Here is a 15,631-nt window from a genome sequence, read left to right as displayed (position 1 = left end):
CTTAAGTAATATTATCAATGTAGGAATATGTATATAGATTTTTACAGTGTGTTATTAGTACTTTTAGTTAGGTAAAGGATGTGAATACTTCCTCAACTATTGCTCATGATCCATCCAAAACAGAGGTTATATTGATCCAGTTCTAAGTATGACTGATGAGTGTACTGGGCTGGGCCATTCTCTTAACGTTATTTATTTTGAAAGAATGGATTACTCGGTAGTTATTATGGCAAACTTTACAGAACGCTCTCTGTACAGATCATCACAAAGGATGCGGATGTGGAAGTGACGCTAAGGAGGAAGTGGTTGTTTCAACCAATGGTAGCGCGTAACGCAATATTAGCGGGGGATTCAGTCCCTGTGGTGCGACGAGCTGTTCGCGGGAAAGAGAGCAGCAGCAACAGCAACACGAACACGAACACGGAAAAGACCACCAGCTAACGATCTGACAAACTTCTGTATTATTTAAAATAATTTCAGATTGTCCTCTACAGGAGTTTAGGGATGCTTTTCCGCTCAATAGTTGACAGAGGAGTGGGCAGACGAAGGCAGAATGGTAAGATAATCAATGTGTTTGGGAATATTTGGGGGGCTTTTCGGTTAACGTTACTCTGGGTGTGCCTTGTGGTTTATTGTGCTATCTCAACTTAAGCTAGGTTAACATCAAGGGTAATGTTTAAAGCTCACCTTTTTGCCATGTGAAGTTTAGATTTCTCATCCCACTGTAGTTTACAGATGGATCTTTGGTCACGTTCTATTTCTGTTGCCATGGCAGAAAAATTTAGCTAACGATCCAAACTAGCTCACATTTACGTTAGTTTACGTTAATAATGTAACGTGGTGTTACATTAATACGCGTGAAAAACCCGCTTCTTTAACGTGTCTGAAATCAATATCACCATATTAATAAGTATATTTTTACAAAATGTAGGCCAAATAATATTTGAAAAATTGATGTTGAGTGCAATGACCTGTGCTCTACCGTTTTGCATTATAACTCTTAAAATGAGAAACACTAACTAGTAACTAATTTGTTAGTTTTAAATTCGAATTATCAGTTTGTAATCAATCATTTGGATAGCAGATTGTGCTAAGAGAACATTATTTTAACATTCCGATAGGACACCACTGAAAGTCGATTAATAATTCTATTGAGTTACTGGCCAGCCTTTTATTCATTTTAAATGTCATAAGTAAGAAGTCAAATAAAGCCTGAAAAAAAAAAACCCAGTAACTACAGCCACCAGATAGATGTGGTGGAATAAATGTAAATGCAATTTAAACTCTGAATGCCGTGGAGTAAAATCACAAAATTGAAGTATCAGTTATAGTTTAAGTAGAGTGTCTGACTAAATGTACTTTCTTCTTGGATCTCCCCAGCCCTCCCTGCAGACCCCTGGCCCAGGTACCCTCTGAGCTCTGTGCTGGGAGGCTACCAGTGTGTCCGACAAGATGAACACATCTCCTATGGCAACCTGGGTGACTCTGTGCCACCATTTGGATTGGCTTTCTCCTCTGGTAACCCACTTGTACATATTGCCATATTACCCTCCGATGATACACAACAGAGCTGTTGCCATTTATCCATCTAACCGACGTGTCTCTCTTCAGCGGGGCACATGCAGAACATCCTTGCAGTAGCTAATGAAGAAGGCATTGTTAGGATCTACAACACAGAGAGCCGTGAAAAGTCACTCCTTAAAGGTATGTGTAGAACCCCCCCTCTCCCCCTCCACATACAGTAGTTCTGTCCATTATATATATTTTTTATTATTATAAAGAAATATCAGTGGCTTATGGTGTGTGTGTGTGTGTGTGTGTGTTTTCAGAATGGTTGGCTCATGACAATGCTGTCTTTGACATAGCCTGGGTACCAGGGGAGCCTCACTTAGTAAGTACAAATAAATGCATGCCATATCATCAGTCCACTTTGAATCATGATGTCAGTAACATCTTTTAAATGCTTTAGACATTAATACATCTAATATTTGGTCCTTACATAGATGCGTTTAACTCATATATTGATGTTGCATGGTTTTATTTTGTTTATGACTCCTTGTAGTTCCTCATTATCTACTGTTGTTCATATTCCAGCATTGAAAGCAGCTTGTGAACTCTCTTTACTGACAAGTAAAGCCTTCTTGAAACCATTTTTATTGGTCGTGTGTCATTCTTAGGTGACTGCTGCTGGTGATCAGATGGCCAGGCTGTGGGATGTGAAGTCAGGGGAGCTGTTAGGCAGCTTCAAGGGTCACCTCTGCAGCCTTAAGTCTGTTTCATTCACACCACAGGAGAAAGGTATATTTTATACTGATCACATACTATATTGCAGGGGGCACTTTTGTTCCCTGGTTTCTCAAAATTACTGTGTTGGTGGTGTGATATTGGATTTTGGGGCTATTTATTGAAATGTTTATATGCACCCTCACCTATTGGCATAGCATTAAAAACCATTCATATATATGCCAGGAAGAAAAAAACAATTGGAATCTTCATTTAAAAATCTAAGAAAAGAAACCATTAACTAACTGTAAACTATTTTTTGTAGTAGTTAATTTTAAGTAGGTGGATGCATGACATTGCATTTGATATCTTTGCGTTAATGATGCTTTGATGTATCACATTATTGATGCTTTGTCTTCTATTAAACAGCTGTGTTCTGTACTGGGGCCAGAGATGGAAATATTATGGTCTGGGACACCAGGTGCAGCAAAAAAGGTATCAATTGGAAATTTCAATTACAAAGGTTTTGTTTTTGTATTGTGTAAAATGTAGTGTTTTGTCAGTCCCAATCTTTATTTCTATAAAGTTATAATGTATTAGGCCTTATGGGGCAAATGCATAAAGATTAGTCGGGCTATTTTATATGTGTTTGTGTCTTCCTCTCAGATGGTTTCTACAGACAGGTGAAACAGATCAGTGGTGCTCACAACAAAGCAGAGACAAACACCCCCGCCAGAACAAAGAAGAGGCGGAGTAGCACACGTGGCATGGCTCCCAGTGTGGTGAGTTTCTCCAACGATTTAAATGAAGGAAAGAGCAGTGCAGAAGGAAGACTGATCTTTAAGCACCTCATCTCTCTTGCAGGACACCCAGCAGAGTGTCACAGTAGTTTTGTTTCGGGATCAGCACACCCTCATCTCCTCTGGGGCCGTTGATGGGTAAGAAACCACTGTTAAGGTCGTGACACACTAATGCGATAATCGGCCGTCGGACAGTCTGGCGAGGTCAGTGACTCAAGTCTGTTCGGTGTGTTCCGTGCCGTCGTCCGTCGGCCTTCATTTTGGAAGGCGGGCACTGCCGGCAGTTGGACTCAAATGACCCATCTGATTGGTGGAGTGCTAACCCGGAAACGAGGAGAAATGAAGACAGATTCAGCAACTGCACGGCCTATTTCTCACTTAAAATGTTTTCAGAAACACATTTCAGTGAACTGTCTTCGTAAAATATGTGATCGTATTCTGAACAAGCCGCCATGACAGTGTGTCTTTGAATTTCCGGAGAAATCAGACCCACGTGACACGTTCGTCCAATCAGCTGCTGGTTTTCATTTTTGGGTGACAATACAGATTAGCGCCGCCTGCTGTTATGGAGACGTATTACGTCTCGTCGCTTTGGTGTGTTCTGAGGCACTTTTTTGACCAACTCGGGGAGACTGATCAGTCCAACTGCCTTTTCTGCCGAGGGTCGGCCGTCTGGTTGGTGTGTCAGGGGCTTTACTTGTTTCTAACATGCAGCAAGCCAGTATAAAATGACTTTCAAAGCAAATAAAATTGCATGATCACATTCATTTCTCTATTTCATTCATCTGAATCAGAGTGATCAAGATGTGGGATCTGAGGAAGAACTACACTGCACACCGTCAGGATCCTGTCCCACTGCAGACGTACCTGTACCCGGGTTCTTGCATGCGCATGCGACTGGGTTAGTTTTGTACAATGCTGGCCGCCATTTTTACCCGAAATATGCAAATGACCAGAATAAACTGAATGTGGTTTTGCATGTGTTGCAGGTTATTCTGGACTTGTTCTGGACTCCACAAGATCCAACGTCATATGTAACTGCACTGATGATAGTATCTACATGTTTAATGTCAGTGGAATGAAAACGACTCCAGGTGAACAAGGACTCCACTCCGACTATACATATTGTGTATCTATGCCTGAATAGACATTTTTCGGTTTATCCCTAATTAAATTCATTGCCATTGCATATCACTAGATGTGGCTGCAAACTAATGTCCTTTGTTTTAACTGTCATGGGAGCAGAGAGTAAAGCAAGAGGGCACTGTTTGACAGAGGAAATGTAGAGATGCAGATACTTTGTATGCTTGTACAAGCATATTCTAATATCTTTAAGTCAGAGCTTGTCCTGAGGAATGTGGAACCCTTATCGGACTGCTAATCAGCAACAAATCAGCTAGTCCTTAACACTTTGCATCTCATTAAAGCTCATGTCATTTTTTTTTTTTTATTACTCTATTTATTTTTGTGTTTTTCAGGCTCAATTGCTTTCTGAATTGAATCTTTCTTTCATGATTCTAATATTGCTGTTTGTTTTCCTCCACAGTGGCAGTTTTCAGTGGCCACCAGAACTCCTCATTTTATGTAAAGTCCACTATTAGCCCAGATGACCAGTTCTTGGCCAGTGGCTCAAGTGACAATAACGCATACATCTGGAAGGTACTATCTCTATTTTATTTTTCCATATTAAAATGGAAAATTGTGTTGTGATGTAATGTTTTAGTGTGATTAAGATTGCATTTGAGCATTTTTCATTCATTCATTTTACATTTCAGATCTCTGATCCTAAACATCCTCCCATGATGCTCCAAGGTCATAGCGAGGAAGTGACATCTGTTGCATGGTGCCCAACAGATTTTACTAAGGTGAGGCAACAAACTTCTAGTTTGAGTTTTTCAAAGACTGAGTATGATTCAGAGGTTTTTGTGTTTCCCTACTGTGAAGCTGCGCCGTTTGAATAGGCTAGGAAGATAGATTTAGGCTTTGTATGATCCCCACTGCTCTGTTTGCAGATTGCTTCCTGTTCTGATGACCACACTGTGCGGATCTGGAGGCTTCACCGGGAAATGGATGGAGCACAATCTTCGGTGGGAGAAGCCAACCTTGTGGGCTGGGCACGCCCTAAATCTCCCTCAAGTAAGCATTAAAACTACCATGAACAGCCTTGGAACAACATATACAATGTCTTTCCATGTCTGTTTTATTCTTCATATTGTTTCCTTACCTTAGCATGAGAAATGCAGACATGCTTTGTCATAAATCACTGCTGTCCTGCCATTGAATGCAAAATGTGTCATTCAAAGTATTCATAGTGAACTAACAAAGACTTCTGCTTTTGTAAAGGGCCTTCAATCAGAGCTGAGACAACCCCTGCCAAGAACCAGAGGACAGAGAGTCTTGGAGGCCTGGCGTCACCCCAGCTTGCTGCCTGTGCTCCCAGTGGAGCCGCCCTGCCTCTGCCCTCCAGCACCACCTCACCCATCCCTTCTCAGGGTGCTAAGGCTGCTGCTGCTGCTCGCCAGGGAACACCATCTTCTATCAAACAGTGGTTATCACCGAGCCGTGGATCTCCTGGTCAGGTCAGCCCTTTGCTCCGTAGGGTACTGAGCCCGTGTCCCCAGAGCCCGGTGAGCAGTGCCTCTCCCACAGAGCGACGGGCCAAACGCAGGCTGGAGACTGGTGACAGTCCATCTGCAGGCTGTGGGGGTGCAGAACAATGTGACTGTGTTACTGAACTCTACCCTGCGGCCAAGAGAAGCCAGGCCCTGTCTGGAATCTGCTGCCCCGCTCAAGAGAGCCAGCTACAAACAGACTGTCACACAGAGGACAACAAGCAAGTCTCATCAAGACAGACTGGCAAAGAGAATTGCTCTCCCAGGGCAAAGGACTGGCTGTCAGCGATGGGCCAAAAGATGAGGAAAGGTCAAGGAAGCCCTAGTACTCCCAGAAGCCCCAGTGCCTCTAAAAAACAATATGGCAAGACACCAGCTTCACCGGTACGCACAAAAAAAATCCCTGCTTCAGAAGTTAATCAGTTTTACATATTCTCAGTAGTATTAGTGTTTCTCTATTAGAGCGTTGTTTCCTTGTCAGCCTATAAATGTCTTTGACACTGCTGTTAGATTATGGAAGATGGAAATAATGAGGTCCTTTTAGGAGTAGCACTTTCTGAAAGCAACAGTTTGACATTTTGGGAAATAGTCTCATTTGCTTTCTTGCAGAGAGTTGAATACAAGATTAATATTGCTGTCATATCTGTAAGGACAAGATAAGCAGACTGGTTAAGATGCAAACCACATAACTGCAACATCCCTGGTTAAATTGCAGCTGGGGATTTTTGTTGCATGTCATAACCCTTCCTTGCTATCCCCACGTTTACTGTCTGCATCTATACTGTCCACTATCTAATAAAGGCAAAAATACCGCCCAAAAAAAAGGGCTGTTAGCTTAGCTTAGCACAAAGACTGGAAACGGTGGGTAAATGGCTAGCCTAGCTCTGTCCAACTATTTCTCTCAACTAGCACCTCTAAAGCTCACTACTAACATGTTATACTTTGTCATTATATCACCTTTCAACAGACCCAGACGAGCTGTTTCCCCCTGTTTTATAATCTTTGTGCTAAGCTAAGCTAACCGGCTGCTGATGGTAGCCTAGTATTTATCGTACAGACATTAGAGTGGTATCTTTCTTCTCATCGGACTCTCGGCAAGAAAATGAATGTGTATTTTCCATAATGTGGAACTATTTCATTAAGGCAGAGTGAACCACTGCACTTATTGAACACTGTTGTAATTAATGTAGAAACACCGTAGGGACAGAAAAATATTTGACATTTCTTTTGGCTGTGTTGGTTATTAACACCTCCTTTTCACATTCACTTACTTGGAATATTGCCAGTCTATTAGTCCAAGCTTACTCTCTTGTATCTTCAGTGAAGGTCACTGGAAAAGATTAACTGCCTTGCATTATTTGTACGATAGAAACATAGGCTTGAGGAATGATTGTTTGGTAATTGAGGTCTGTCCCTCCTTATTTATGCTAATGTTTACATGCATGGGAATGTTGTATAGCTATTAAGATGAATATTGCAGTTGACCTTTTTTGTTTCTTGTTTTTCAGACAGTCTGCTCACCACAAACCATGAAGAAAATCTCCATGTATTTCACAAGAAGGCCTAATCTGGAGTGAGAGCTTGTGCCAGTCAGATGCTCTGTGCTTCTGTTTTAAAATACTAGATTTTTATTTTGAGTATTTTTTTAACCAGAACCCACAGACAATAATACATGAATACATGAACCTGGGCTGCATAGAGATTGACAAAACAGTCATTCTGAATATTTGACGCTGCAGTTTTCACATCTCGAGAGGCTGATTTATTTATTTTAATTGAGCCATGGGTTTTGCAGTTGCCTCCTACACAATTTCCTGGTGCTGTGAAGAATCTCTGGTTGAAAAAATCAAGTTGCATGTTGCTAAGTAAATCTTTTATTTTACTCAAACCTGGCAACTTCAAGAGATGCAAGAACCCAGATTTAATAAATTTGTTTAGGAGGTCCACCAGGTATTAATCCTCAAGTGCAGAGAATAAATGTTTGTCTGCAGGTGTGGATTTTAAATTCTACTAAAAAAATACCATTTATGTGATCCACATCTTTGAGCAGTTTTATGAACTTCACTAAGCTGTATTGCTTTATCTCCTTGTGGGTTTTTTCATGTATGGGTTTGCCCTTTTTATTTGTTACATATATACATTTCTGCAAAATGTGTTTTTTCTTGAGCAAATGCTTATGTTTATATGTACAAAGTTGCTTGGTTAATTTGTATTTAATTGACACAAATTTGCTGTGGTCCAATTTTATTAAATTGAAAAGAGTGTTCAAAGTGTGTGGCATGCTATTGGTTGCATATTCTCAGTGTGATTAAGAGTGTTTGGAGGTCAGACACAAGTGACAGTGATGCCATGACTTTAATCATTTACTGCAGTGGTTACAAAGTTGATCTTCTTGTGACCCCTCATTACAGGTTGCTTCTCTGACTGTTTTATTGTTATACTGTTAGGGGTAAGGATAGGTAAAAACATTTTTACACATTTTATTAGAGACCAAAGGAAAAAATTAGAACGTCTGCAAATGAAATGCATCTTTCCTGCTAACCACTAATGTGGGTGTCTAGATGGTAACCCTAGTTTTGCGAAAACTCGAGACTCACTGCCCGATGACCTATCCTAACCTCAACCGTTCGAGGTCAATGCCTAACCAACTTCTAGCGAGGGTTTCGTAAAGCTAGGGACACGACCCACTAATATACTGTAAGCCAAGCCATATGCTTAAATTCTCAGCTGATTAAAGTTATAATATATAGTATTTTATAATTATCCCCTGACCCACGATTTGATTTTACTTTAAATGTTTCGATCTCTCCCTTGAATCTAGGTTAGATGAAACATGAATGATTACTTTCCCTAATAAAACACACAAATATACAGAATAAATAACCTTAAATAATTAATATATATACTACAGCTGCCACTCCTCATTCAACTGTACAACGTCACGTATTTGTTTTCACATGTCACATGTTCAGGGCTCCCGTTCAGCGACACTTGATTGGTTAAAAAGTTTACAATTTTTTTAATTCTCTGCTTGTGATTGGCCCTTAGAGGCATCACTCAATGACGTACACCTGTCAGGCTCTGCAGTCCACAGATCTGTGAAGTCAGACAGACAACGGCTGTACTGGGAGTGTTTTATGGCTGCCTGCTCAGCACGACGTCCAGTAATTTTTTGTATTTAAGAATACTCGATGTTTTTAGAAGCCGTGAAAACGAAACTATCGATCTTTATTAAACGAAGAATGTAGTCAAGACAAAGTCGACTGAATGTGAACACGGCTAACTTTTAAGTGCTAACGTTAAATGACTCAGTCGTCGAGCGAAATTCAACTTCATCGATCGCAGATCTTCTGAAAATACACAACGGAAGTCTCACTAGGATTAAAAGCAGTGCTTGAAGACTTGGACTTGATGTTTTACGAAGACCTACATGAAGTTAACGGGTCAACTATCTTTTGTAACTTTTCTTCCTCAACAGCGGTGCAAACTGTTGTCGTGGTGGCGTACATAAACGTCGGCTAATTTTAGCAAGCTAACGTTAGCTAACGTTAGGTAGCCAGCAGCATATCGGTACAGTAGTTTGCTACTGTCAAGACTACAATTCATTCAGGCAACTTTTTATGACAATGTCTTTCATACGTTTTGCAACAGGTAGACCTTTAGCAAACACGACGAAGCAGTAAAAAAAAAAACATCAGACACTTTCAAATTTATGTGATAATTGTCCTATGTTTGTATCTTCAGGTTATACTGTGGGCAGTATCATGAGTTGTAGTTTGGCTTTTTGGTTCGTGTTTTGAAGATTGTTCCAGAAAACAAGTTAACGTTACCCGAATGATGCAGTCTTTGAACACAGTCTAACCCCAATACCGAGCGACCATGTTGGATCATACAGACTAACATCAGACTTGGAAAGGAGACGAGCTTCAAGGCGTGCATTTGGCTCCATATTTTTGTGCTAATGCGAGCAGAAGAGGACACATTTGAATTGGCCTAGGGATACATTAGCTTATCTGAAGTCTTCGTCAGTTTGTGCATCAAAATGTCGGCCATCTCCGCATCCGAGAAAGTGGACGGGTTTACGAGAAAGTCCATGAGGAAGGCCCAGAAACAGAGAAAATCCCAAGGCTCTTCTCAGTACCGCACACAGAGCGCTCCGGTGGAGCTTTCACCCCTGCCGCAGCTCAAAGGTACGGTAAGAGGATGAAGGGGTCTGCCGATTAAAATAAATGGGCTCTCTCATGAGCAGCGTGTTATGTGTACTGCTAGATCTGCAACAACAATATTCAGCATGCAGCCCATAATGTGAATCGCAGCAACATGAATAAGGGGAAAGCAATATGTGCAAATATTTTACAGTTTTACATACAGTGCTACGCATAAGGCCACACGTTGTTTGAATCTGGTGGACGAGGAAACGCAGTGGTCAAAGTTTACTGTCTGACCAAGTGCATTACATCAGTTTTGTGCTCTTAGTGTAACATACTGCATTTTCTCAACATTTTTTGTTTACTTCCCTTATGAATTGACATGCAGAGGTACATCCAGAGAGTAATGTTGAAGGGGTTAAGAGGGATTTATGCTTATGCATCAATGTGTTGTGGAGGCCGCAAAAGGTAACAACAGGGAGAAACAATGTATAAAAACACAAGTGATTGGTCAAAATGAGTTTCTTGTGTTTTCCTCCTGTATGTTGATACTGGTAGAGACTATTGATAGTGAACAGTTGAAAAAAGGTGCAGTAATGTTTTTTTTCTATGGCTTGACAAGTTTATAATGTGATGTTACAAAGCCATTTCCAGTGCAAACATGCTAAATCATAACTCAAGTGCTGTACCAGAGGCAGGATTGCTGGAATGACTCAACGAAGAAGAAGGCTTAACTCATTCCCATTCATTCTCAGACACAATCCAAATCATCCTAGCAAGGCTAAGAATTTGCGCTTGTAGCCTGCAGGTCACAAGCTAGTTGATCCAAGCCTGATACTAAAGCTTACTCACAGTACTACAGTTGTATTCCAGCACTTTACAAGACTGAAAGGTACCTGGTAAGAGGTATCACAACTGCTGCACTGGAGGAAATTAGAACAACCTGTTGAATATCAGGTAGTTTGTTTGGGATTTGTTAGTTTTTACAGCTTGTTTTTCACTGGGCTCATCTGTACCCTGAAGCGACGTGTGTTCAATGAATGTTTGTCAGTAGCAACTAGCAAGCACTAAGCCTTAGAATAGTGCAGTATACAGGACAGGCAAAACGCATCAAGTAAAATGTGACACTGTGTGGGATAATATGGGTAGCCACTATCAAACTTTGGAGAGTCTGTTGGCAGTTGATGCAGTAGTCTGTTAAAGGTGGAGAAGGGCATGTGGGCTGGAGGTCTGGTAGGGTTCGGCATATGGCTTGATCAAGGAGTGTGTTCCCTACCTGTCAAGTGTAGTACTGCTCTTCTGGAAAGGAAAAGTTCCTAACTTAATATTTATTTGTTGAATTGTGTTGCTTTCCCGATTCTTCCTAACCGCAAGTGACACATACACACATTTTGATATTTATGTAAATTCAACAGTTAGCCTATGCAGTGTTTATTGCAGTTGACATTTTGAGTTAAATATTTTATACTTGGATGTTGAACTCCAGGCTGTTTCAAACTAGAGCCGGACGATATGAAGAAAAATACAATATCACAATATTTTTGACCAAATACCTCAATGTTGATATTGCGGCGATATTGTAGCGGTTACATTGGTGCTTTCACAAAATACTTACACAATGAGATTTTTGACAAATAATCATCAGTACCATAACGAAGTGGGTAAAGGCAAACGATAGAACAGCTAGAACAGTCTGGTACGTTCAGAAAATTACATCACTTTACTGTAACGTAGCCTTTAAAACCAGGAAAAGACACGTGTCATATTACGATATCAGAATTATCCAGAATTATCCAGCCTATCGTATATCGATATTGATATAATATCGATATATTGCCCAGCCCTATTTCAAACTCTCCCATGTGTTTTTTAAGCACAGACACAATGATCCATGGTCATTATAGTTTAACATGCCTGTGGTTAAATCCGACAGAGCTACGCCTGCTTACCACCGTGTGTATTTAAGTTCCATTTACAACATTGTGTGTATTTCCACTGTGTACTTAAACATGTTACACAAGTTATTTCACTGTAGTGTAGCATGCATCTTGCATTGTTTACATCAAGCTAGCATCATACAGATGGATGAAAATATTAGATTGGGGAATTGGTTAATCTTTGTTTACTACTCTACAGTATAATAGAGATAGACAGAGATATAACATAACCTATAACAATATATACATGTATGGCACTAAGCAATATTAAAGTGGCCATATTATCTCATTTTCAGGTTCATAATTGTATTTTGAGGTTGTACCAGAATAGGTTTACATGGTTTAATTATCCAAAAACACCATATTTTTGTTGTGCTGCACATTGCTGCAGCTCCTCTTTTCACCCTGTGTTCAGGTCTCTATTTTAGCTACAGAGTGAGACATCCTACTTCTGTACCATCTTTGTTGGGATTCGCACATGCGCAGTAGCTAGGTAAGGCTCACAATTGCTAGCTAGCTGTTTCTCTAACTGCAGTCAGTACAAGGCAGGATTAGCTGGGAGACTTCTTCTAAACGAGGGCGCACTTCCAATTTTGCGTGCAGAACAGGGACATGTAAGTAGTTCTTTTGTAGATTATGGTGAACTTGTGTGTGTTGTAGCAGTGTTTTGCCATTGAGAACGAGGGGGCTAACCGCTAGCATGGTTTAGCCCCCTCGTTTCGGCTAGTGACGTGGAAAACCCTGCAGATTTTAATAACACCCCAAATGCCAGAAAGTTTTTTTTTTTTTTTTTTTTCATAATATGGGCACTTTAAATCCTATTGTGAGCCACACTAAAAACTGAATTTGAGGTATTGACACTCTCCGCCTTTGCTCATAACAGCTTGTATTTAAAAAAAAAAAAAAAAAAATGTATTCAAAATGTCATGAAATTTAAAGAGTAATATGCTCACATGTATAGACAAGCCTCAACAGCGTATCACCAGTGTTTATGTTAACTGGAGGACCAAGTACAGTTAAAGTAAGAAAGACTTGCCTGGTCAAGTAGTTGGAACTTTTTAACATTATGCAACTTCTTAAGAAGATGAAAACAAAATATCTTATGAGTTGGTAACAACAATGACTGCTGTAGAAAATGTAGTGTCTATTATTTCATTTAGAATCTTTTATGTTACATACGGAGAGCAGATAGTTAAAAAAAATAAATAAATAAATAAAAAAAAGCATTGCAACACAACAACACCCAAAATTGACTTGAACCAGCATGGCAGCAACTGCCTTGTTGACAAGCGTGAAAGTGACAGCTAAATTATCCGACTTTCTTACATTTAAAGCTTGAGGGTGATTTATTCCTTGTCATGGTGAATACTGCTGGTAAATAATTATGGAAATCTGTATTTCAGTTATTTAAGAATCTATTTTTTTATTAGGGTGTGCAGGTTTAAAAATGCCTCAGGAATAACTGATGTTGCATAGCCTTGACTGTAAATGTGAGCACTAGAGCTTGGAGCACTAAATGTAAAATGTGTTGTACTGAAATCAGTCAAAAGGGGAGTCATTATACTAAAATTAGTAGATATCGCTGTTTTCCCTACCATTATAAGGCTTAGGCGCAGCACCTAAGCCATTTTGGGCAGCACCAAAACCAAATGTAACTAAAATACTTTTTTCAGATCTAATGGTTGTAGTTGGTTCCCAATGGAACTTTTTTATCAAGTTTTGTCTTTAAGTTTGTTGAGTGTTGTATATCTATTATCTGCTCTAGCTTTTTCAACGTAGACATATATGGTAATAGTGATGGTCCAAAATTATGTGAAATTGCATAGTTTTTTTGTGAGGACGGACCTCTAAACCCCCGCCAAATACGTGCACCCAAGTCTTCCACAAACCTATGGAAAACACTGGAAATGACTGGCACAGGAAAGAAATGTGATACACACTGTGTAGAACATATTTTGGGGGCATCTTTTGCCCCCGCTGTCTAAAAGGTCTGACAAATACTTTATTCATCCTCTCTTGCTCCTTCATTTTTTACATCTTTTAAAGGAGTACTCCACAGATTTAGCATTGGTAATATAACATTGTCGCACTGAAGATGACAGTTTTTCAAATCAAAATCAATACAGCAAAACTAGAGATTTGTCTTTTGTATTTCATGCATTCTTCTTTTTGAAACCTGGCGCCTTCATTTCCTAGAATGCAACTTGACTGCCGGCAGTTCAGTTGGAGAGTCAGATGTGTTATGCTAGTAGCGGGCGGCTAATGTAGATTTGAGCTGCTAGCCTCATGCAGAGATGAAGAGCGCAGGTCTGGTAAACTCACTTCTTTCTAACTCCCAGATTATCATTTTTATTTTCAAACTTGTAGTCTTCAGCCTCAACCCACAGTGACATCACTTGTGTCAGTTTATCAGACTTTGCCTCAGGAGCCACAAAATGCTTTATACAACTTTTTCACATATTGAGTAGTACACCCTAACACCTGTAAACAGAGTTCAATGTGTAAAATTGTCGCACTTCCTCTTTAAGCCACCTTGTTGGCCCTTATTCAAATGTGTATTAACCCTTCAGATATAAAAAAAACTGCTCTACAATAAATGTACCAATACGCTTACTTACCCATATGGGAGCTAATCACATATTACCATTCTCGCTATAGCCAGATTGGCTGCACATGTAGTGTGCTGTGTCTGGCTCCTGACATTGATGCCAAGATTTGACCCAATCTTTTCCACCATTACAACCAAGGCTCCATGCAGATTTAGAGCTCATTAGGCACTGACCACCAGATGAAGTCATTAGCAAAGTTAGTAGCTGTTTTAGCATTTCATATAGCATGAAATATTCTCTCCTGATTGAACTATAGCTATATGTTGCTTTGGCCTCACTTAATCCTTGCATTGACTCGGCATTCATTTTGCCCTTGATAGTGCTGAAACAATTTGTTAATGAATTGATTAGTCAATGGACAAAAAGTAAATCAACAAGTAGATAGTAGTAGATATGTCATTTTTTAGTAAAAGATAGTGATAGGGAATCAGACAGGAAAGGCGGGGGGGGGGATTCAAACCCTGGCCACTGCCAAGGACTCAGCCTACATGTGGCTCACACTCTACTGGGGGACTGGTCCCCCTGTGACATTCATGTCATTTTTTAAAGCAAAAACAGACTGTTGATGGGACCAAGTAAGTGATTTGAAGACGTCACCTTGGACTCTTGAAATTGTGATGGACATTTTCACCATTTTCTGACATTTTATAGTCAAAATGATGATGAACATATTCATTGAAAAAGAGCCATTACATCACCCTCAAGCAATTGCTCACCAATGTCTGTTCATGGAAAACATGTTCACTCTATTGGCTATTGATTGACAAGCCACACAGTCTGTTTCCATCATGTCTGCCAGCAAGGAAGGCAAATCGATAAATAATTTTCCAGGAAAAAATGGGACGAAGCTTTTGTGATGCTCTGCGGTGGCATTTGTGTTCTTGTGTCTGTTGCTGTGTCATAATTGTGGCCTCTGGCAGGTTAGGATCTGCTTCCACCTTTTTGTAAAAATTGCTGCCTCAACGTTATTTTGTGCTGGTAGTCTGCTGGCTGAAGATGTGGGTTGTGTTAAGCTGTGCTCTCATAATGACCAGCTGCAACTAGGGCTGGACAGTATTACATAATACATTTTTATCATGGAAAGGGGTGCTAAAGCTGTATACCACAACATATTTTAGATGGAATACGGAAAAAAATGAGATAGTACTTATTTATTCTCTGGAGTGAAAGTTACAGTATTCTCAAGTAACTCATGTACTTCACAGTGGTGCTTTCATACATCATGAAAGTTAGGAGCTCATTATAGTGCACAGCTGACTGTGTGTGTGCTCTACTGTTTGCTGCTGTACAACTTCTGGATTT

The 15,631-nt window shown here is 40.0% G+C and overlaps 2 protein-coding genes across 3 annotated transcripts in view; both read left to right on the top strand.

Annotated features, from left to right (window-relative positions):
• The first annotated feature begins 285 nt into the window (after positions 1-285).
• On the top strand, positions 286-7,757 carry dtl (denticleless E3 ubiquitin protein ligase homolog (Drosophila)). The gene is made up of 15 exons (XM_031322509.2): positions 286-556; positions 1,381-1,518; positions 1,612-1,704; positions 1,830-1,891; positions 2,178-2,298; positions 2,653-2,718; positions 2,890-3,005; positions 3,088-3,161; positions 3,818-3,924; positions 4,013-4,117; positions 4,570-4,682; positions 4,799-4,888; positions 5,036-5,159; positions 5,367-6,019; positions 7,144-7,757. The coding sequence occupies exons 1-15, from the start codon at positions 505-507 to the stop codon at positions 7,210-7,212; spliced, it is 1,983 nt and encodes a 660-aa protein (XP_031178369.1). The 5' UTR covers positions 286-504; the 3' UTR covers positions 7,213-7,757.
• A 961-nt stretch (positions 7,758-8,718) lies between these two features.
• ppp2r5a (protein phosphatase 2, regulatory subunit B', alpha isoform) overlaps positions 8,719-15,631 on the top strand; it is a 43,296-nt gene continuing 36,383 nt past the window's right edge. For both annotated transcript variants that reach the window (XM_031322526.2, XM_031322524.2), the window contains exon 1: positions 8,719-9,825. In XM_031322526.2, coding sequence (XP_031178386.1) covers positions 9,678-9,825 — 148 coding nt within the window. In that variant the 5' untranslated portion in view covers positions 8,719-9,677. The remainder of the gene's footprint in view (positions 9,826-15,631) is intronic.

Source organism: Sander lucioperca, chromosome 19 (genome assembly GCF_008315115.2).
Source record: "Sander lucioperca isolate FBNREF2018 chromosome 19, SLUC_FBN_1.2, whole genome shotgun sequence".
In the NCBI taxonomy this organism is placed as follows: Eukaryota; Metazoa; Chordata; class Actinopteri; order Perciformes; family Percidae; genus Sander; species Sander lucioperca.
The sequence above is the reverse complement of the archived record's forward strand: the minus strand, read 5'-3'. Positions and strand labels throughout refer to the sequence as shown.